The sequence below is a fragment of the Labeo rohita genome, chromosome 6 (assembly GCF_022985175.1).
Source record: "Labeo rohita strain BAU-BD-2019 chromosome 6, IGBB_LRoh.1.0, whole genome shotgun sequence".
In the NCBI taxonomy this organism is placed as follows: Eukaryota; Metazoa; Chordata; class Actinopteri; order Cypriniformes; family Cyprinidae; genus Labeo; species Labeo rohita.
Genome location: NC_066874.1, coordinates 5,973,410 through 5,996,416, shown reverse-complemented (window position 1 = coordinate 5,996,416; position 23,007 = coordinate 5,973,410). Strand labels below are relative to the sequence as shown.

At 34.7% G+C, this 23,007-nt stretch overlaps 2 protein-coding genes across 4 annotated transcripts in view; both read right to left on the bottom strand.

The window, feature by feature from the left end:
- Positions 1 to 5,067, bottom strand: part of erbb3a (erb-b2 receptor tyrosine kinase 3a) — a 33,280-nt gene extending 28,213 nt beyond the window's left edge. Inside the window, exon 1 of one of the 2 annotated variants that reach the window (XM_051112689.1) lies at positions 4,354 to 5,067. In XM_051112689.1, coding sequence (XP_050968646.1) covers positions 4,354 to 4,450 — 97 coding nt within the window. In that variant the 5' untranslated portion in view covers positions 4,451 to 5,067. The remainder of the gene's footprint in view (positions 1 to 4,353) is intronic. The other variant, XM_051112690.1, reaches the window with a different exon arrangement.
- Positions 5,068 to 9,833: 4,766 nt separating this feature from the next.
- Positions 9,834 to 22,103, bottom strand: arf3b (ADP-ribosylation factor 3b). Of its 2 annotated transcripts, none has more exons than XM_051112694.1 (5): positions 21,964 to 22,103; positions 17,998 to 18,239; positions 15,814 to 15,924; positions 14,375 to 14,499; positions 9,834 to 12,498 (listed from the first exon to the last, which is right to left on the bottom strand). In XM_051112694.1, exons 2-5 carry the CDS (start codon positions 18,143 to 18,145, stop codon positions 12,337 to 12,339), a joined length of 546 nt encoding a protein of 181 aa, XP_050968651.1. In that variant the 5' UTR covers positions 18,146 to 18,239; positions 21,964 to 22,103; the 3' UTR covers positions 9,834 to 12,336. The 2 variants fall into 2 exon arrangements, with proteins under 2 accessions (XP_050968651.1, XP_050968650.1); XM_051112693.1 differs by having other exon boundaries at positions 17,998 to 18,283; positions 21,964 to 22,049.
- Positions 22,104 to 23,007: the final 904 nt, after the last annotated feature.

Sequence of the window (23,007 nt, the reverse complement as noted above, 5' to 3'; positions counted from 1 at the left end):
ACTGTCAAATACACACAAGTTTATGTTAAAAACACACAAGTTACAAAAACAAGCTAAACAGCTGGGAAAGAAATCACATGTTTATATTAGATCTGTGTGGCAGCAGCATAATATACAGTACATAAATCAATAAATGCACTGCTCTCTTGTCTCCTCTGAGGCTGGGACTCTAAATAGTGTTTAGTGCTCAACTGTGCAGCCGACAACAGAACAGTTAACATGCTTTGCTTGAACGTTTGCCATGGCGTCAGAACTGGTACACTGTTGTCACTTGAGAAAACAAAATGACTCTGCCATGGGTGGAAACATGCAAATTAAGGGGTGGAAATATTATAATAAGATCCCTGTTAAATGTAACTGGGAAAGCGAAATCTGACACGCTGATCTTTTCACATGCATGCAGAAAAAGGCTTAGAAAAACAAAGTTGCTGGGTTGTCCTTTCTCCCATTTTCTGGGTTGGTAGATGATTATAGCACTTCAACACAGAGAAAGTCAGATTTTCATGATATGTCACCTTTAAAGAAACTGTTCAGCCAAAATATAAAAAAATAATATTCTGTCTTTATTTATGGCTTGAATTTTCTATGTGACAATTGCACAGATTTTTGAGTCGGTGTTGGTTGCACATACTCAGATTTTTTAGTGTCACATTATCATTTAATTAATTTGGAGGACATCAAAAAAGTTTGATATTTTGAGATGATTTTACAACACATATTTCATCTGTCATGTGACTCCCAGCAATGTGGCACATGTTTATGTGTGAGTTTGTTGTTTTCAGAACAACCTGAAAGACTGGTAGTATGTGATCTGCAGTTGTTTACTACATGATGCTCAATGTTTCTCTGTAACAATTTACAAATCACCATGATGATAAAGTATGATTTTAAAGTATGTATAGTGTATTTCAATCTTTACTAGCCCTTGTGTCATTCCAAACAATTCATCCATGAAACACAAAAGGAGCTTTTTAAAGAAAACCAAAGCTACAGATGTTATTCACTTATAGTCATCCCCATTGAGCTGTTAGACCAAAACAATGAGTCACAATGAACAAGAATCATTTCAGTGTAATTCATAAAGTGCAATCTGTGCAAATTACGAACAGAATCTAACCAATTCATTAAAAAGATCTGATTCAAATGAATGAATCATTCATAAATCGGGCATTGTTTTTTTCCTAAACCTTTCAAGGATGCACCAAAAAAAGCTGGGATGGACATACTCCATCAAGATTTCACTAAATAACAAATTAAATTTCTGTATGCTTTATGAGATTTGGAATATAGATTTGGACTCTTGTTATGAAACTTTTTTGAAGCTTGAAAAACAAAGTTATGTCATGAAACTAGATGGTGCAGGCTGATAGGCTGTTCTAACTCATCTGATATAATCATATCATTACCGCAGCCGTTTTAGTTGAATAAACAGCCAAATATTTGGCTAATGGTTGCTGTAGCAATTGCAGCGAGCTTCAGAAAACTTCCTCCTCCCCCAGCTCCACCTGTATAGATCTGCTATGGGGTAATTTCATATATGTTATATAACAGTACAAGCTCACAGCTGGGGCTGTCATGATTCCTTGATTCAATTTGAGTACTCAATTATAAAAAAAAAATCATTGATTGCATTTTGCCCATGTTGAATAACCGGAAAATTTTGAAAGTGACGCATTCCAGGGGCGAGAATCCATAAAATGCATTGTTAGAACATTTTCTAAGGTTGCACAATATATAAAACCTATTTAAAAATCATAAAGCATAATACTAGTGTGAATTCACAAATGTTATGATTACACAATGCAGATTTAATATATGCATTTTAATTATTTATATGCCTGTAGATTACGTGCTTCTCAGAGCGGCTCCGTTCACAGTAAATGCTGCTCCACACAAACAGTTATCATTTACGTGTGTGGAGCATCTTAAATTCCATCTATGCATATTGCTTTGAGTTTGGGTTTGTTATAATTTTCCTCTGGGAATGCTATGTGCACCATTTCATCAGATTTGTAAGGTAAATCATATATAAACCTATACAAACACAGGAGAATACATCAATATCTGTTCATCGCGATTTCAAAATAAATGCTTAGTCCCTTACTCTGAGTTTACAATTTTTGATCATTACTTGCTTTTGATACTTTGCTTTTGATACCAATTATTATTGCCACATTGCTATTATATATGTATTTTTTAAGCAATTTTAACCATTTAACTGTCGCTCCCATTTTGAACATAGACGTGAAAATGCACTATTCAAACTTAAATTTGTATAATTCATGAACGAAAACATTTTGTAATATGGTTTTAATGTACATTTTCAATGGTAATGGAATGTCTGATTTTAAAATGGCTTTCAAAAGATGAATTTTGAGAATTTTTAAGTTTTCAACTGATATATAATTTCTTATGATATCTAAAGCGTGATAGGGAAAAAGTGTGACAAAGGTCAGAACTCCTGTTATGATGTAGATTTTTGAGGTGCACTCTTGTCATAAATTAATCTATTACTTTTCCTACATAATTTCTAACACAAAACAGTGGTAAAATATCTATTTAGAAGTCTTAGACCTTTCCATTGATTAATAGTTTGTCATGATTAGATTAGGATTTATTTATGATATGGTGAAGTAAACGGCGGCATCCTGTATATGGGACCGTGACAGTTAGGGGGTCAAAGGCTATTGCTTGTTTAGGTCTATTTTTATTACCTCAAAAAAAAAATTCACAGCAGCATGTCTATGGATGTATTGGCAGATTGAAATTCTCGGTACTTGCTCTGCCACAGCAGCAGCAACGTAGCAGTTCTATTCCGCCAAGACCAAACACATTAACACTGCCGTGTATGTTACCATGCTAAACTCTCAGATAGCTGTCACGACAGAAATAAAGAAAGTTGCAGTCAAATAAGATCTGAGAGATGACATGTGACTCTGTCCAGTAGGTTCACCTGTTGCCAGATCACCTGGACTACACACCTGTTGTTGTTGTTCATGCCATTGTGCTCCACCCTTCTTAGTCAACACTATTGCAGAGGCCAAAGATCAACCAGTGCATCAAATCACACCACACTCTGACTCTAAGTACGTGTGTGTGTGTGCGAGCCAAAACAAATTGTTTTCCTTGTATTGTGTACTGTTTTTTTCATGGACACTTCCTGCATCTGATAATTCCTCATTAGCCAATACAACGTGAACATACACAATTTACAAAATGCTGAATTTAACCATTGATGTAAGCAAATTTTAAAGAATTTTGTTGGAATTAACAATAAACACACACACATATTGAGTGACAACTATTTTGAAAACTGAGGTGCTCTTTGAATAAAGCCACAGCTGATCTTCTTTGTAGACAAAACCAACACCTAGACAAAATTCTAGCAAAAGCTAATGAGATTCAGTACACAAGAACCAGTAAAACGCAATTGGCATCGCAAGTTCAAACTCCTCTGTGATTCTGTTTTTCAGATGACAGCCGTTGAGTCAGGGAACAGGTTTGACAAAATCTACTGGTTGAGTCACTTATTGTTTGAACTGAGCACTGATTTAGTACAGGAACAAATCTCTCCTTTTACACTCACAGTCTAAGATGAACAAACATATCTCGCTTCGACACAATGGCACAGAAACAGGTTTTCTGAATGCATTACTGACAGCAACATAACTATTTTGGGATGTATATTGTGTAAGCACATATGGGTTTTTCAAAAACACATTTTGTTACAAATTTGTAGAGCTGTCTGCAAATGACATTATATATGTGGCCCTGGACCACAAAACCAGTCATAAGTAGCACGGGGTTTTTTTGTAGCAATAGCCAACAATACATTGTATGGGTTAAAATAATCGATTTTTCTTTTATGCCAAAAATCATTAGGATATTAAGTAAAGATCATGTTCCATGAAGATATTTTGTACATTTCCTACCATAAATATATAAAAACTTAATTTTTTATTATTTTTGCATCGCTAAGAACTACATTTGGACAACAAGGCAATTTTCTTAATATTTTGCACTCTCAGACTCCAGATATTTGTATCTCGGACAAATATTGTCCTATCCTAACTAACCCTACATCAATGGAAAGCTTATTTATTCAGCTTTCAGATATATAAGTCTCAATTTAAAAGAATTTATGACTGGTTTTGTGGTCCAGGCAGGGTCACACTATTATTCAGGCAAATTAAACTATTATTACTATTACACTTGCATGTATGCAGTGTCACTTTAGTAAAATTGGCACATGAAGATAATGCATTAGCATGCTATAGACTTAAATGCAAATGTTTATGCTGCTCTCTTATTTCCAGTCGCAGACAGGTGCATTGTGCGGAACAACAGAATTACCTTCAGGTTTACCTTCTTCCGTCTGAGCGCCCGCAGGTGAACAGAGCGCGAGACACAGAGCGAGCATCTGAAGCACAGCAGCCTTCATCTTCATCATCCTCAGAATATTCCCAATGTGAAGTCAGTCCGTCAGTCTAAGCGGACAGTTAAATATTCATGGCGAAATAAGCGTGGAAGAGATGATGCTCCCTTCACTTCGTAGACTTCAATTCTTGGCTGACGTTTTTTCTTTACGTTTTAATCACAAATGTTCCATTCATTGTCGAGCAAACGACAAAAATATCAAGTAGTCCATTTCCGTCTGTTAGTTTATAGACTATATAAAATCCTTCAGTATACGTCAGTTCAAAGCGAACACTTTGATCTAAACAAAAAATACAAAATAACAAAAAAAAAAAAAAAAAACTGAGGAGAAAGGCGACCAGAATACGGACGAGGTTAAAAGGTTTGTAAATATGAAAAGGCTCGAGTACGCAGGAATGTTGTCTCGAGGTTTGTTACCTGTTTACCTGAGTACAGGTGAACGATGCTGAACGCTGATTGGCTCTAATGAGGTGACGTCAACCGTGAAATTCCAAAGCCAGTGCACTGATTTATTTCGAACATGTAAACAAGTCATAAAGCCTTGATGGTGAACTCTTGACCATTATAAACGAACAGTGCTCTAGATTTTCCTCCGTAAGCGAAAGTCCTCACAGCCTACACAGAAAACACCGACTAGACTGTGACACATTTATGTACCAAGATTGAGCGCTCCCTCTCTTTCTCTCTTTCTCTCTCTCTCTCTTTCTCCCCTGAACAAACACACATATACACACATCCGGGCTTTGCCGTATTGATAATAATGTCATCTTGGAGTGAGGGCTCTCATTGTGTGGAAGTCAAGGCTGGCATTGTGTGCCAGTATCGTCCACTAGTTTATCAGTGTTTCTTTGATGGCTCTGGACTCACAGACTCACAAAGAGCACTTTGTGCCTCAGTTCAGATGGCTTCAGACCTCTGAGACAAAAAAGTGTTCAGAGCACAAATCTAACTGCCATAACTGGCACAATAATACATTTTAAATAATATTTTTTTTATTTATATATATATATACACTACCGTTCAAAAGTTTGGGGTCAGTAAGACTTGTAATAGTCTTTAAAGAAGTCTCTCATGCTCATCAAGGCTGCATTTATTTGATTAAAAATATAGAAAAAAACAGTAATATTGCAAAATGTTTTTACAATATAAAATAATGTTTTTTATTTTAACAAACTTTAAAATAGAATTTATTCCTGTGATGAAAATCTGAATTTTTATCAGCTGTTACTCCAGTCTTAAGTGTCACATGATCCTTCAGAAATCATTCTAATATGCGGATTTATTATTAGAATGATCAATGTTGGATAATATCAACAGTTGTGCTGCCAAATATTTTTTGGAACCTGTGATTTTTTTTTTCAGGATTCTTTCATGAATAACAAGTTTAAAAAGTACAGTGTTTATTCAAAATATAAATATTTTATAACAATGTAAATTATTTATTATTAACTTTTAATAAACTTTTAATTATTAACTTAATACATCCTTGGTGAATAAAAGTATTAATTTCTTAAAAAAAAAAAAAAAAAAAAAAACGGTAGTGTATATTTTATGTTTTTCCATTTTGAATTCTTTTGAATTCCCAAATCACACATCACTTATGAAAAAAACCCCACATAAATTCAATAATTTGCAAATAATACATTTTAAGTAATACTTTATTTTTTTCTTGTATTTTAGTTTACATATTTATTTCTTACCTTTTTTAACATTATTTTTGCAATGTATTCACCGTAGACTTCACTCTCAGACATCACATCAGTTTAATAAATAAAAGTTTTTAAAAAGTATTTTTAAGTGTTATAGTTTTTTATATTATTATAAACAGTCTAAATGTCTCAACAGTAAACAGTTGACTTTCAGAGCACATTTCACAATAATGCATTTAATCAAGAATAACTATTAATCTTTTTTTTAATTATTTTATTATTTTCACATTTTATTTCAATTTATATATATTTTTCCATTTTAATGTTTTTTTTTTGTAGCGTATTCACCGTAAACTTTATTTCAAACTTCACTCTTAGACACAAAAATCACATCAGTTTAATAATAATAATAGATTAAAAAAAAAATAAAGTTTTTAAATTATTATAAACTGTCTAAATGTCTCAACAGTAAACAGTAGACTTTCAGAGCACATTTCACAATAATGCATTTAATCAAGAATAACTATTAATCTTTTTAAAATTATTTTATTATTTTCACATTTTATTTTAATTTATATATATATTTTTCTATTTCAATGTTTTTTTTTTGTAGTGTATTCACCGTAAACTTTATTTCAAACTTCACTCTCAAACACAAAAATCACATCAGTTTAATAATAATATAATAGATTAAAAATAAAGTTTTTATATTATTATAAACTGTCTAAATGTTTTAGTAATTTTTAACAATCTTTTGTTTGTTTTTTTGTTTGTTTTTAAATACACTTTGTATTATTATCTTTAAGCTTATTCCTTATAATTCCTCAAATTCTACTTGCTCCAACAATGGATGCTACACATAAATAAAATAAAAGTGTGTTTTTATGTTCACAACATAAAATGTTTTCATATTGGTACATTTTGAACAACAAACCTTCCCCCTTGTTCTCCATTCAGACAGTATGTGAGTGTAGTCACAGTTGGAAAACAGGTTTTAAAGACCAGCTCTTCCTGCACTACCGGTATGCGAGGCACTGATTGAACAAACAAGTACTACACAGACAGACAAACAGATAGACAGACATACACACACAACAACCCTTAATGAATCTGATGCTGCTGCTGATGATTATTATTATTATTTTAATTTTCCAGGGAAATGCAGTGCATAAACAAGGTCTTTTATGGTTTGGGACACCTTACTTGTTGGTTAATATCTCACCAGCCAACAGCATTATGAGGCAGAACACACCCTGATCACTCTCTCATGCACTTTCTGCTTTGAACAGTTTGAGAGTGTGTAAATTTATAAATATTTTTCACTGAATATATACATTATATATTGGCAAAGACATATTCAAGCACATATGCATAATGAAAACATGCTTTTTCATTCCTTACTTCATCTGACTGAAACTGTGTTGATTTTCACAATAGTTCTGCCCTCTTCTGTCCGACATAAGGAAATGCATTGCTAGAAGACACTGGATTTACTCCACAAATCCAGCTCAGAAGTTTCAAAGCATTTGCGATAAATAATGCAATCAATTAAAACTGTAATTAAATCTACAATTAGACACAAGCAATTTCTGGCGCCTACCAGAGATCATTATAAGACAGTTCACACCTAATATACAATATGAAGACGTCATTAGGTGGCTTTATTAAAGCATATTTCAGATCAGGAGGGATAGGTTTAATCAAAAGTATCCAGTATAATCCACCAGCAGGTGTGGTCATTACATAAGAAGTAGCATTAAAAAACAGTTCACCCAAAAATGAAAATTCTGTCAGTAATTATTCACGCTCATGTCCAGTGTTGGGGGTAACGCATTACAAGTAACTCGAGTTACGTAATATTATTACTTTTTCCAAGTAACTAGTAAAGTAACACATTACTTTTTAATTGACAAGAAAATATCTGAGTTACTTTTTTCAAATAAGTAACGCCAGTTACTTTTCCCCCCTATTAATTGATTAAAAACTCTCCTTTCCCCATGTTGAGAGAAATCCAGAGTAAGATGTTAGTTCTAGAATAAATGTGAACATGCATTAATTCACCTCACTAACAAAATACAGATTCAGTATTCCTCAAAATGAATAAAAACAATGAAATTCAATTCAGAATATGACGCAAACATGCAATAATTAAATATGTTAAATAACACAAATATCTTTTATGCATTTAATCCCATTTCATTAACCGATGCTGCATTGTCTTTGCTGCCGACCTTCGATGATCCAATTCCAACCATACTAATAAGCAAAAATTACTCAAGATAATCTAACATTTGTTTTCCTTTTTTTATTTCTGAAAAGTTTACTTTTTTTTTTTCTTCTGTGGTCTACTGTACACATATGAATGTACTTCTCTCAAAGCCTGAGGCTTTTGGTGTGAAAAGGCTTTTAAATTGCCAAAAATAGAACTTTTTATATTAAAAACAAACAAGCAAGCCCTGCACAGATTTAAAAAGTAACGCAAAAGTAACGCATTACTTTCCATAAAAAGTAATTAAAAAAAACGTAATTAGTTACTTTTTAGGGAGTAACTTAATGTTGTAATGCATTACTTTTAAAAGTAACTTTCCCCAACATTGCTCATGTCCTTTAAGTCCTTCGTTCATCTTCAGAACACAAATTAAGATATTTCTGATGAAATCTGAGAGCTTTCTGATCCTGCATAGACAGCAAGGAACCATGGTCAAGGCACAGAAACATAGTAAGGAAATGGTAAAATAGTCCATGTGACATCAGTGGTTCAACAGTAATTTTATGAAGCTACGAGAATAGTTTTGTGTGCAAATAAAACAAAATAGTGACTTTATTAAACAATTTTTTCTCTCCCAGGACAGTCCGCCACCATTATCAAGAGCAGGGTTGCCAGGTTTTCACAACAAACCCCCTCCAATCACGTTTTGAGGGGGTCCCCATTAAAAATCGCATTCAGTGGGGTAAAATACACGTTTTTTGGCAGGGTTCCCCTGGTAAAATTAGCATTCAAGGGGCCAAATATTACTATATATAAGATAAACAACCCACAGCAACAGTGTTAAATTAGCCCAATTCCGTGGAAAAAATGCGGACTTGGCAACACTGATCGAGTTAATATAGTTAGGATATGTCAGAAAAACTCCCATCTCATTTTCTCATCATTTCTAATCATCCTACATCGCTGCAGAAGTACCGACCCAGTGTCTACAATGTTAACATGCAAAAAAGATCAAACGCTCTTTACAAAAAAAGAGTAAAACAGCAATGTAAGGATGATTTTGAAGTTGGAGAAGAAAACGAGATGGGAGTTTTTCGACATACCCTAACTGTATTGACCCGGATTACACAGACTACGCATGCGCATCACTGAGAATAGACAAAACGAGAGCTTGAGGTTAAAAAGTATATAAATTGTCAGTTTATTTACAAAATAACTGATCGTTTTGTTAGATAAGACCCTTATTCCTTAGCTGGGATCATTTAAGAGCCTTTGAAGCTGCATTTAAACTGCATTTTGGAAGTTCAAACTTGGGGGCACCATAGAAGTCCACTATATGGAGATAATTACTGAAATGTTTTTTCTCAAGAAACATCATTATGACTGAAGAAAGAAACACATGAACATCTTGGATAACAAAGGGGTGAGTAAATTATCTGGAAATTTTTGTTCTAAAAGTTCTTCTTTAATTTGTGTTCAGAAGATGAACTTAAACTATCCCTAATGGAACAAACACAAAAGAGAGAAAAAACAGCGAATAATTTTCACGTTTTTATTTGAGTGTAGTGTTACAGTCAGGGATCAGAGGGAGAGAAAGATTTTGGTGTCTACATCATAATAATCAACAATAATCTTTCTGTAATCTACTGTAACAGATAATTACACATTTCATCCATGATTTCTAAGTTCTATTTATTTATTTATTATTCAATGAGAAATTGTTTTCCCCTTCATTGATTATGTTCACTGACACTGTATAAGCCATCAAAATGATTTACCCAACACAGTAAAAAATCAACAAAGAAAATGCATAAGCACACAGAGGTAAAAACACATTCACCAAAACACTCACCAAAATAAATACATAAATAAAAATATAATATCGAAGAAGATAAAATCAAACTTTAAACCATCTTAAGTCAACCCTAACTACTCAATAAGCACAAAAACTATTTAATGCAAAGAATAAATGCTCTGAAATCAAGCAAACTATGTATTTGAGATTTTTTTTAACCCCTTTGTTCCCATATCGACTAAAAACGAAACAAGCAACTCAGTGACCCAATAACTTAGTTAATAAATAACCTTGTGAAAACACACTTTTGTAAGAAGATAAGGCCACAAAACTTAACAGACTGGACGGTTCACACTGCAGACTTGTATGTGTAGACATGGCCTTGCAGACATATCGTTGTTTGCATCATATGCTGAAATAGAGTGTGTTAAGCTAAGCTTATGTTACGTAGCCAAACTGGAGGTTAAGTGTCTTGCTAAGTCGCACAGTTGTTTTGGTAACTCTCCCGTTCCTGCGTCACCCACACGCTACAGCACTCAAAATGATACTCTATTCAAATCATGTCCTAGGTTGAAAAGACCTGCCTTTTTAAAATGTTCATACACGAGTCATAACAATGGGTTTTAGTGTAAAGGTGCTGGGTATTATGTGGGAGGATGCTAAAAATATGTAGTTATTCCTAGAAACAAATACAATTACAAACAGACTGTGTTAGTGTTAGTGTTTGATTTGTGCAAAGGATGGATTACCAACACATATGCAATGCAGGATATGCAGTTTTGTTGTATTTACACTAGCTAGCATGGTAAAATAAGTTAGGATTTGATTTTCCATTTGTCCTTGTAGTCTGTAACACATATAGATACTATGAATTATACATAAGCAATGCATCTGTGATGTTAGCCTGAAGCGTTAAACACAAAAGACCATGTACTGTAAATATATATCTATATATTTTTCTGGTTTCAGAACTATACTAAACAAAAACAATGAATAAGTCAAAATGTGTGCACTCACTGATTAAACAAAATTCACATTCATTAGGGGCGATATGTTAGTCTAAACCCACAAAATGCATTATGAGCATGAAACATGCAAACGAACACAAAAGCAGATGCGTTATTATGCAGTTTGCCGCAGACCACTGACATACCGAGGCTTTGTGTACATGTGTGCTGTTTTATGCTGTTCACTAATGTGCAATAGCAAAAAATAGCCAAGTTTAGTGTTTTAATCTACTAATCATGTCAGTGGCAAATTAGTATAGCAACTAACTATGATCTATCTATCATCTATCTATATATCTATCTATCTATTTATCTATCTATATATCTATCTATCAATCTATCTACCATCTATACATCTATCTATCTATCTATCTATCTATTGGACTAACAGCACAGCATGCATGCCATGCAAACAATGCTAGTGATTCTTACAAAACAACACCGTTTTATCCATGCAACACTTAGCCAATTCTACAACAAAGGGGTGTTTGATTGGAAAAAGCTTTATTTACAGCTTGACTCGAATGCGGATTAAGTTGAACTACCGAACAGCACCATGTTTGACAATTTAGGCGAGGGATGTGTGACAAGCGACATTGGTTCTACAGCGTTCTCCATTCTAGTACAGCAGCATGCAACACCAACCAGCTCCGTGTGACTAAACACACACATGCAGATCTAACCTCTACTACACCACGACACGACACCGAGAGAAAGAGCCATGCAAAACACAGCAGGGTATCTAACGCAATCACGAACCGCCGGGATCGCAGACTGTGGATATTGTGTGCGTGAGGAGGCAAACTGCATCATAATCGCATCTACTGTACAGAGCAATACGTGAAAATACATAAGCATATTACATAATACAAGAGCACGCTCGGACCCAACGATCTTTTTCATGGCAGTCAAGGACAACACTGATCACTGATTGTAAACACGTGAGCGAGTGAGTAAAGGAGAGACGATGAAATCTGCTATAAGCCGACACTGTTCGTATGGCGAAATGGAAAAGTCTACAGAGGAAACGAGATGCGTGTTGATCTGCGTGTGAATGCGTGTGCGTACATACATACAAATGATATACACAGAGCGTAGAAGGCTCTATAAACCACATACTGTGTTTTTCAGAAAAATAAACGAAACAAAACAAAACGAAGAAAAACCAAACATAAAGGCCAAATTAGTCCCACCCCTTTCCCAAAGTGAGAGACGGCCACGTAAAGCAAATCCCGCCCCTCACTTCTTGTTCTTGAGCTGATTGGCGAGCCAGTCGAGCCCTTCGTACAGACCGTCGCCGCTGGTCGCACAGGTCGCTTGTATATACCAGTTGCGATGGCGGAGCGAATGGAGGCCGAGTTTGTCTGTGATCTCAGCTGCATTCATAGCGTTTGGCAGATCCTGGAGGCAAGGAAGAATAAAACAATGTTAAGCATTTGCTGTAGGACCTGATATTTTCTTCTGAAACAAATACACAATTTAGCAGCCAAATTACATGCAATAGATTCTGGACTGTTCATTAAAGGAGAAGTCCAAGTCCAAGAAGAACAAAGATTTACAGATGTACTCACCCCCTTGTCATCCAAGATGTTTATCTATTTTTTTCTTCAGCCGTAAAGAAATAATGTTTTTTGAGTTAAACATTTAAGCATTTTTCTCCATATAATGGACTGATATGGTGCCCCAATTTTTAACTTCCAAAATGGAGTTTAAATGTGGCTTCAAACGATCCCAAATGTAGTTCTAAATGATCCCAGCCGACGAAGAAGGGTCTTATCTAGCGAAACGATTGGTTATTTTCATTAAAAAAATACAATTTAAATACTTTTTAATCTCAAACACTCGTCTTGAATTTCTTTCCCTGAACTCTGTGTATTCTGCCTCAAGACAGTTAGGGTATGTCAAAAAACTCTAATCGTATTTTCTCCCTCAACTTCAAAAATCATTTCAAAATCATCCTACATCACTGCAGAAGTACCGACCCAGTCTTTGCAAAGTGAACATGCAAAGAAGATCAAACACCCTTAACAAAAAAGGTAAAACAGCGATATAGGACGATTTCAAAGATGAGGGAGAACATGAGATGGGAGTTTTTCGACATACCCTAACTGTCATGAACTGGAACAAAAGCAGTTTAGGCAGAGTAAGACAAGACAAGCATTTGACATTAAAAGGTATATAAATTGCATTATTTTTATGAAAAAAAAATCCTTTTACCTCGGATGGGATCGTTTGAAGCTGCATTTAAACTGCATTTTGGAAGTTCAAAATCAGGGCACCATACCAGTTCATTATATGGAGAAAAATCCTGAAATGTTTAACTCAAAAAAACATTATTTCTTTATGACTGACGAAAGAAAGACAAGAACATCTTGGATGACAAGGGGGTGAGTACATTATTTGTCAATTTTTGTTCTTGAAGTGAACTAATCCTTTAATGGACATTCAAAAGCAGCCATGTTTTCAGAGTACATAACATTTTATGCAAGTAATGAACACACTAATGTTCAACAGTTTGAGGTTGGTAAGATTGTTTTTCAAAGTAATAGAAGTCTATTATGATCACTAAGTCTGCATTTATATGATTAAAAACACACTTAAAATTTACAATTTAAAATTGTAAAACTGATTATTTTAATGCATCCTTGCTGAATAAAAGTGTTACTATCTTTAAAAAAAAGACCCCAATCTTTTAAATGGTAGAATAAATTCAAATATTTAATTTAATATTTAATATTTAATTTAATATTTACTTTAGGACATACACTACCAGATTTTTAATGTTTTTTTTAAGAAGTCTCTTCTGCTCACCAAGCCTGCATTTATTTGATCCAAAATACAGCAAAAGCTTTAATACTGTGAAATATTTTACCATTTTTAAAATAACTGCTTTCTATGTAAATATATTTTAAAATGTAATTTATTCCTGTGATCAAAGCAAAATTTTCAGCATCATTACTCCAGTCTTCAGTGTCACAGGATCATGTGACTGGAGTAATGATGCTAAAAATTCAGCTTTAAAATCACATGAATAAATTACATTTTAAAATATATTCAAATAGAAAACAGTTATTTTAAATAGTAAAAATATTTTTAAATGTTACTGTTTTTGGTGTACCTTGGAACAAAAAAATGTGGGCTTGGTGAGCAGAAGAGACTTTTTTTTAAAAACATTAGAATTCTTACTGTTCAAAAACTTTTGACTGGTAGCATCTATTTTGTGATCTGCCAGGTAGTGGGGATGTTTTACAAAAAAAAATGTTTTAGATCACGGTACCTGTTTGTTTGCAAAGACAAGAAGGACAGCATCACGCAATTCATCTTCTGCAAGCATCCTCATTAACTCCTCCCGTGCCTCGTTAACTCTCTCCCGATCGTTGCTGTCAACCACGAAGATAAGACCTAAGGTAAGAAAAATGAGTAGAGATAAAGAACAGAGACAACTTATTATTCAACAAGCAACAAGCAACAAACAACAAACAACACAACAAAGATACACAGATTGTATTCAGCTATTTAAAGGGGTCATCAGATGCTAAGTTCACTTTTTCATGTTGTTTGAACATTAATGTGTGTTGGCAGTGTATGTACAAATCTACCCTATAATGATAAAAATCCATGCAGTGGATTCTCAGATGACTGTCGGTGTGCCGTCACACAGACTATCCCACGATAGTTGAATGACATGAGCTCTTACCTCAAACCAGCTGTCACAGTCTTGTAACTTTCCTTGTTTCGATGCCGAAGCAGGGATGTAAGTTAGACAAGAATATCTCAGATTGAACGATTGAGGTGTTGTGTTGCTGGATGTAATAATGAACATAGTGGTCGTCATTTACTCCTGACATCTGAGCCGCTGAAGATGCAGTAGATTACATTTGTTTGTGAAGGGAATGCGCCTCCCGATCTACATACATCCGTCTGTGTTTGCGCGAATCATTCATGATCCAGCTTCACTTACAGCAGAAGTGTGTATACGTGTTTTTTTATGAATCTTTGCGATCGCCTATCCTTATAACGTGGTAGTTAGGAAGTTTAGCGGCTAAACGCGGCTAAAGTAAACAAGATCGTCATTCCACAGAGAGAAGAGAGGGGCGGGGCGAGCAGAGCTCATTTGCATTTAAAGGAACAATCCCTCAGAATGAGATGATTTTTGCAGAGCTCATTTTGACAAGGTAAAAGGGTGTTGTTTTACAAAACCATTGAGAATTGTTAATCAAAGTATATTAGAGACTTTTCATTAAGACCCTAAAGAATCATATCAACTTGTGGAAAATTGGCATCCGATGACCCCTTTAATATTTTGTTTAAAAGGAACATTTTTGTATGAATAAAGTTTCAACTATTTTGCACTAAGATGTGGACGTGTTAACCAATGTTATTTTAATATCATTGAGATGCTACTATAGTTTTCTATTAATATTTTCATTAATAAATTTTAGTGCAATAAAAAAGTTTTTAATAAAGTAATAGTTTTTTATATATTTTATTTTCTTTCAGTTAATTTTTATTTTAATACAAATAACAAATATTTTTTATGGTTTTATTTTTAGTTATGTTTACAAGGTGGCTCTGCAGGCACAGCAGTGTAAATGCAGTGTGTGCTCACTGAACACAACACAAACCACACAGACGCACCAAATTACAATCATTTACACAGACAACCCAATACAGCTTGTGTTTTAGTGGGAGAAGTTGAGTGTATGTGTAACTCACCCTGTGTATTTTGAAAGTAGTGTCTCCAGAGTGGTCTGATTTTATCCTGACCACCCACATCCCACACAGTGAAGCTGATGTTCTTGTACTCCACCGTCTCCACGTTAAAGCCTTAAAACACAAACACAAACTTACACTGTGTGACCCAGAATCAAGGCACAATTCAGTTACTGTACATTCATCTAAAAGCAATATGAAAATATAATGGCTCTAGATATACAGTATCTCACAAAAAAAAGTGAGTACACCCCTCACATTTCAGCAATTACTTTAATATATCTTCTTAAGGAACAATACTATAGAAATGAAACTTGGATATTTTTTTAGAGTAGTCAATGTGCAGCTTGTATAGCAGTGTATATTTACTGTCTCATGAAAATAACTCAACATACAGGCATTATTGTCAAAATAGCTGGCAACAAAAGTGACTACACCCTAAGTGATAGCAGCACTATGTAATTTAACCATGTAAAGCCACATGTCCTATTCATCATGTTCATGTTTTTGTCTGCTTGACAGGGCCATACAAAGTTGTGTATCTTGTATAAGAGCAGTTAAAATTTGGTGCTTTGAGTAGAGTTCTCTCATACTGACCACTGGATGTTCAACAAGGCACCTCAGGGCAAAAAACTCTCTGAAGATTTGAGAATTAGAACTGTTGCTCTCCACAAAGATGGCCTAGGCTATAAGAGGTTCAGTGACAACCTGAAACTGAGTTACAGTACTGTGGCCAGGGTCATACAGAGGTTTTCCAAGACGGCCTCGCATGGGTCGACTGACGAAGTTGAGTGCTCGTTCTGTGCGTCAGGTGCAGAACCTGGCTTCAAAAACCAGATGCATGAGTGCTGGCAGCATTGCTTTAGAAACTGCAGAAGTAGAAGGTCCGCTTGTCAGTGCTCAGACCATATGCTGCACACTGCAACAAGTCGGTTTGCACTGGCATCATCCGAGAAGGAAGCCTCTTCTGAAGCTGGCTTACAAGAAAGCCCGCAAACAGTTTGCTGAAGACAACCTGTCCAAGAGCATGAATTACTGGAAGCACATTCTATGGTCTGATGAGACTAAGATCAACTTGTTTGCCTCAGATGGTGTCCAGCATGTGTGGTGATGCCCTGGTGAGGAGTACCAAGAAAATTGTGTCTCTCCTACAGTCAAGCATGGTGGTGGTAGCATCATGGTCTGGGGCTGCATGAGTGCTGCTGGTACTGGGGAGCTGCGGTTCACTGAGGGAAATATGGATTCCATTATGTACCGTATGTTCTGAAGCAGAACATGATGCCTTCCCTTCAGAAACTGGGTCGAACGGCAGTTTTCAACATGATAATGACCCCAAACACACCACCAAGATGACAACTGCCTTGCAGGTTAAGGTGATCTGACCTGAACCCTACTGAGCACCTATGGGGCATCCTCAAGCGGAAGGTGGAGAAGCACCATGTGTTTAACATCCAGCAGCTCCATGATGTCATTATAGAGGATTTGAAGAGGATCCCAGCAACAACCTGTGCAGCTCTGGTGAATTCCATGCCCAGAATGATTAAGGCAGTGCTAGATAACAATGGTGCTAACACAAAATATTGACACTTTGGACAGTTTTGACAAGTTCACTTAGGGTGTACTCACTTTTGTTGACAATAATGGCTGTATGTTGAGTTATTTTTAGGGGACAGTAAATATACACTGCTATACAAGCTGCACATTGACTACTCTAAAATATATGCAAGTTTCATTTCTATAGTAGTCTCACTTTTGTGAGATACTGTATATATAAAACACCGGGAAATTGTAACATTAATTTCTTAAAAATCACTCATATAATTCATAACTCACAGATTTCTACAAATACTCTATACCTGCCATTTTCTGCTATAGAAGCATTTATATTTTCCAACAGTAATAGCAACATTAAATATTCAGCTAACTTGGAAAATTTGCAGTGTAACAGTTTGTCAAAATTTAGAACTGAATAATCTTCTCTAATTAATTTCAAATAGTAAATTTAAATTTAAATGGTTTTATCCCACAAGAAAACTGTAATAAAAAATGAAATGGAAATGTTCTTTAACCAGCTGTTTCTCAGAAGTTAATTATATGATGAAATACATACACTAAATACAAATTTATACACTATGTGTTTGAAATGATGTTGTGTCTCAGACCTTGAAAATAAGAGAAAGATTTTACCAATGGTTGGGATGGTGGTAACGATTTCTCCCAGCTTCAGTTTGTAAAGGATGGTAGTTTTACCAGCAGCATCTAATCCAACCATCAGAATTCTCATCTCTTTCTTCCCTATCAGACTCTTCAGCAGATTGCCAAAAATATTCCCCATGATTCAATGTTTTGCTTCGTCTGGCCCAATCACAATCCAGAAAGCTGTGAGTCCTTAGTGTGGAACAATCCACTGAGGTAAAAGACTGGAAAGCCTTGAGAAAAAAGGTTATATAGCTGAGAAAAAGAATCTAGAGTCCTTGAAAGGGAAAAGAAAATGAAATGTTATTCTCACTCGCATAAAATGTGCACTTTTATTCAGCAAAGACATTTAATTAATCAAAAGTAGCACTAAAAAACATTTATAATGTCATGAAAAATGTTATTCCTTTCTATGTGTCAAACAATCCTGAACAAAACTGATTACGGATTCCACCAAAATATTAAGAAGAAGAACCATTTTCAACATTGATAATAATAAAAATGCTTCATCAAAATCAGCATATTAAAATGATTTCGGAATAATCACGTGTATTAATTACACTAAAGACTGGAATAATGATGCTGAAAACTCAGCTTTGTCATTACTAAAATAAATTAGTTTAAACATTTAAACTATATTACAATAGAAAATAATTATTTACAAATAAAAATAATATTTCACAATACTACAGTTTTTATTGACTGTATATTCAATCAAAAATGCAGCCTTGATATGCATAAGAGATTCTATTCAAAAACAATAAACAATTGTGTAGGTATGCGTATTTATACACACTAAGAAAAAAAGGTACAAAAGCTGTCACTAGGGCCTTTTCAAAAGGTATTTTTTTGTTTCTTTTAGGTACTAATATATGACCCAAGACCATTAAACTAGTCGGGTAATTTTTATAAAATTGAGATTTATTCATCACATGAAAGCTGAATAAATAAGCTTTCACTGATGTATGGTTTGTTAGGATAGGACAATATTTGTATTGTGAGGGTGCAAAAAATCTAAATTTTGAGAAAATTGCCTTTAAAGTTGTCCAAATTACGTTCTTAGCAATGCATTTTAAAATTAAGTTTTGATATATTTACAGTTGGAAATTTGCAAAATATCTTCATAGAACATGATCTTTACTTAATATCCTAATGAGTTTTGGCATATAATAAAAATCGATAATTTTGACCCACACAATGTATTTTTGGCTATTGCTACTTAGACTGGTTTTGAGGTCCAGGGTCACATATATACATTTTTAGGTACTAATACGCACATTTAAATCTACATAAAGTGTGATTTAATTGACTGAATTTAACATGCAATCTGCACAGTTCAGTCAAACATTCTTTCACCCACTGTAATCACACAACTGATTATCAAAGACGCATTTGGAAGTTGCAAGTCTCAGAATCCTGAGTGGGCGGTTTGAATGAGCATGACGCTTCTGGGTGTGAATATACATTTCTGAGCTTCACTAGTATGCTTTATGCGTACAAGCTACAAGAATGTTAACAACTACACACACTGAACTGAAGAAACTATGATCCTGCCATGTCTTCAGGCCATACAGCAATCTGCTCATCCCTCTCATATCCCGCCTTCACATGAACCCCCACTAGTCATCCCTGAACATTCCCAGATGGAGTTATCCGAGATGTAGAACACATTCCCTGATAAACGTGGTGTCCTAATTCATGAATGCCCAAGTATAAAGCTTAAATTTGAAATTAAACTTGTTTAAGGGAGACTGGGGCTAGTCGCACAGCGGCTATATCTAAGGGACGATAAGGTTTTGAGTCAAATGAGTCACAAATCTATGTTTTCTCTAGGAGTGTGTTGTGTGTTTTTGTTTCAAACACTTTTACAAAAATGAAAATTTGCTGAATGTTTACTTCAGGTCATCCAAGATGCAGATGAGTTTGTTTCTTCATCTGAACAGATTACATCGATTGTTCAACCAATGGATCGTCTGCAGTGAATGGGTGCCGTCATAATGAGAGTCCAAACAGCTCATAAAAACATCACAGTAATTCACAAGGAATCCCACACCACTCCAGTCCATTAAATCACGTCTTGTGAAGTGAAAATCTGTGCATTTGTAAGAAACAAACCCATCAAAATGCATTTAACTTCAAACCACTGAATCCTTGATCCTTAATACTGCTTTCTCAAAAAAGCTGTCTTGTCTGAATCAGAAGAGAAATCTGCACAGCCAAAACAGTCTAAAACAGTTCAAAACAAACAAGTCATTTAGATGTGAGAGGACAACAGAGGATGAACTTTATCATTGGAGAACATGTTGTTATAAATTATGGACTTGTATTTTAGCTGGACGTTTTAATGTAATAAACACACGTTAGCTGATGGACAGAAATTGTGTGGATTACTTTTTTTGTGATGTTTTTATCAGCTCTTTGGACTCTCATTCTGACGGCACCCATTCACTGCAAAGCATCCATTAGTGAGCAGGTGATGTAATGTTAAATTTCTCCCAGGTAGATGAAGACACAAATCTTGGATGGCATAAGGATGTGTAAATTTAAAGCAAATTTTAATTTTTGGGTGTACTATTTCTTTAAATTAAAATATTATGGTAAATTCTGTCCTTCAAACTAAAATACCCATCATCATATTCATGCTTTAACTGCTGGCTAAACAAATCCAGGCTATAACAAAGCACAATAAAACCACATTATTGATATTTAGATGAAATGTTGAACTATGTGTTAAGGACTTACAAAAAAAAAAAATTCATATTGATGTTTGAATGCATTAGATTTTGCATTTTACATGTGTGCTGTTTCGTGAACTGTTTTGTGTTTTAAAAATTAAACTTTGCTGAATGTCCACATTGTTAAACTTAATGCCATTCTGTAACAAATTGTCAAAGTGTGTTAAACTGTAACTGTTTATCCATGTGGACATGTCCAACAGCTTTGGTGTAGCAAAACATGCCTTGAAAGAAACTGACTTTTCAAAATAAACATATTCAGAGCCTAATATTGACAGAAGCAAAAGTGTGAAACTAGCCATAGCCTCCCCTTACCTAAAATCAAGACAAAAGGTTACAAATTTAAACATGCATAGCCAGCAATAAACTATACTCAATACACATGCAAATGTGTCTACTAAGACAGTAATATAAGAAGGTGGTTATATGGTAATTATTAATCTGGTAATGATGCTGTACGGAAGCTGTGGGGGTCTAACGCCGGTTGAGCTGTCCATGGTGCTGACGCCCCGACCCACCTCCAGCAAATCCCCTTCCACAAAAAAACACATGTCTGATATTATCTCCATCCATTTTTTTAACAGACTTCCTCGTTTGTTAAAGGCTTCCTTGTTTCTGAGTGATTCGACAATCCCAGGCTTTCCCAAACCCGTGCAAGAGACCCCAACAATGTAGTCACGATACGACGAAATAGCACTGCGCTAGACGGATATCCACATGACATCTAATACGATGGTTTTTAAAAACATTAATGTGGCTGTGAATGAATTATTTAGATTACTGCCGGTCTGCTGGAGCTTATAAAGGCCTACGACCCTTTGACAATGTCGGCGTAGGATACAAAGATCGGAGCTTCTCCGTGAAGAGAGGCGTTTGGCACGAAGCAGATGGATGGAATTGTTCTTATGCAAGATCACTACAATTCATACTAAAACAAACCGGAATGAATTAAACCACGAGTGCAATACGAGCCGTCATAATGTCTGAAGAGGCGTAAGGCAGCACATCATCTGTGATACAGATCTTCATTCATTTAGAGAGATAGAGAGATAGAGAGACGGTACGTGCCTCGCGGAAGGCCTGACGCCTTTCTATGTCCAACATCAATAAAAAACGCGCTGTCATATTTTACCAAACGTACAAACAACATTTCATCCAGTGAGAAACACTTAGAAGCGCTTCGTTTTAAAGCAATCACATCAATTGAACGTATCTGAATTACCTTGCGAGCTGACACCAGCCGATTTTGGACACGGAGAGACAGAGAGAAGATCTCACGAGAGTTCACACCGACAGCACAGGCTTCGGTGGGGAATTCTCGCGATGTTTGGTTTTCGCATCTTGAGACTGCCTCCAGTCAGGTCAGGTAGCACAGGCAAACAAATGACATGTCAAGGAAATGCTTGAGGCGTTACAACACTCCTTAAAACTACAACTTCCTTGGACATTCTTAGCAAATATCTAGCATTTTTGTATTTCTTGAAGCATATGTAGGTCTGCATTTATTTTTGATCTGTTATTTGAGGACTTTGTAAAGTGATAAAAATAAAGAGGAAAATAAAAGACATTTTAAGTCTTGAAAAGAAACAATAGGCCTAAATACACTGTTAAACTGACGCTTATTATGTAATAGGTTTGTAACTTACATCACTAGGCAGTCTACTCCAGGGTTGTTATTTTTAAATTACACTAAAACTAAAACAAAGTGTCATTACTTGGAATTAAATAAACATCTTTTTAAATAATGTTGCCAAGGCAACATTTTCTCATTTTCATTTAGTTTTAGATGAAGCACTAAAATAACTAAAACTAAAAAATAATACGAAGTATATTGATATATTTGAATAAAAACTAATAAAAATAAAATACACAACAAAAATACTAAATCTAAACCTAAATTACAATGAAAACAGAAAAATTACTAAAAAAAAAAAAAAAACGAATTTATTGAAATATTTTATTTCAGCAACAAGGCAACATTTTTCATTTTCGTTTCATTTAAGCTAAAGCACTAAATTAGCTTAAAAGAAATAAACTAAAACTAAAAGCTGATATGAACTACATAAATATATTTCAAGCAAAGATAACTTGAAAACTTGAAAATAATATTCCAAGCAAACACTGTAAAAAACAATTTGTTGAGTCAATTTAAAATAATTTGTAACCTGGCTGCCTTAAAAATTTTAAGTTCCCTCAACTCAAAAAAAGTTTATTCAACTTGAAATGTTAAATTATACTAAGTGACAACTTAGATATTGGAGTTGAA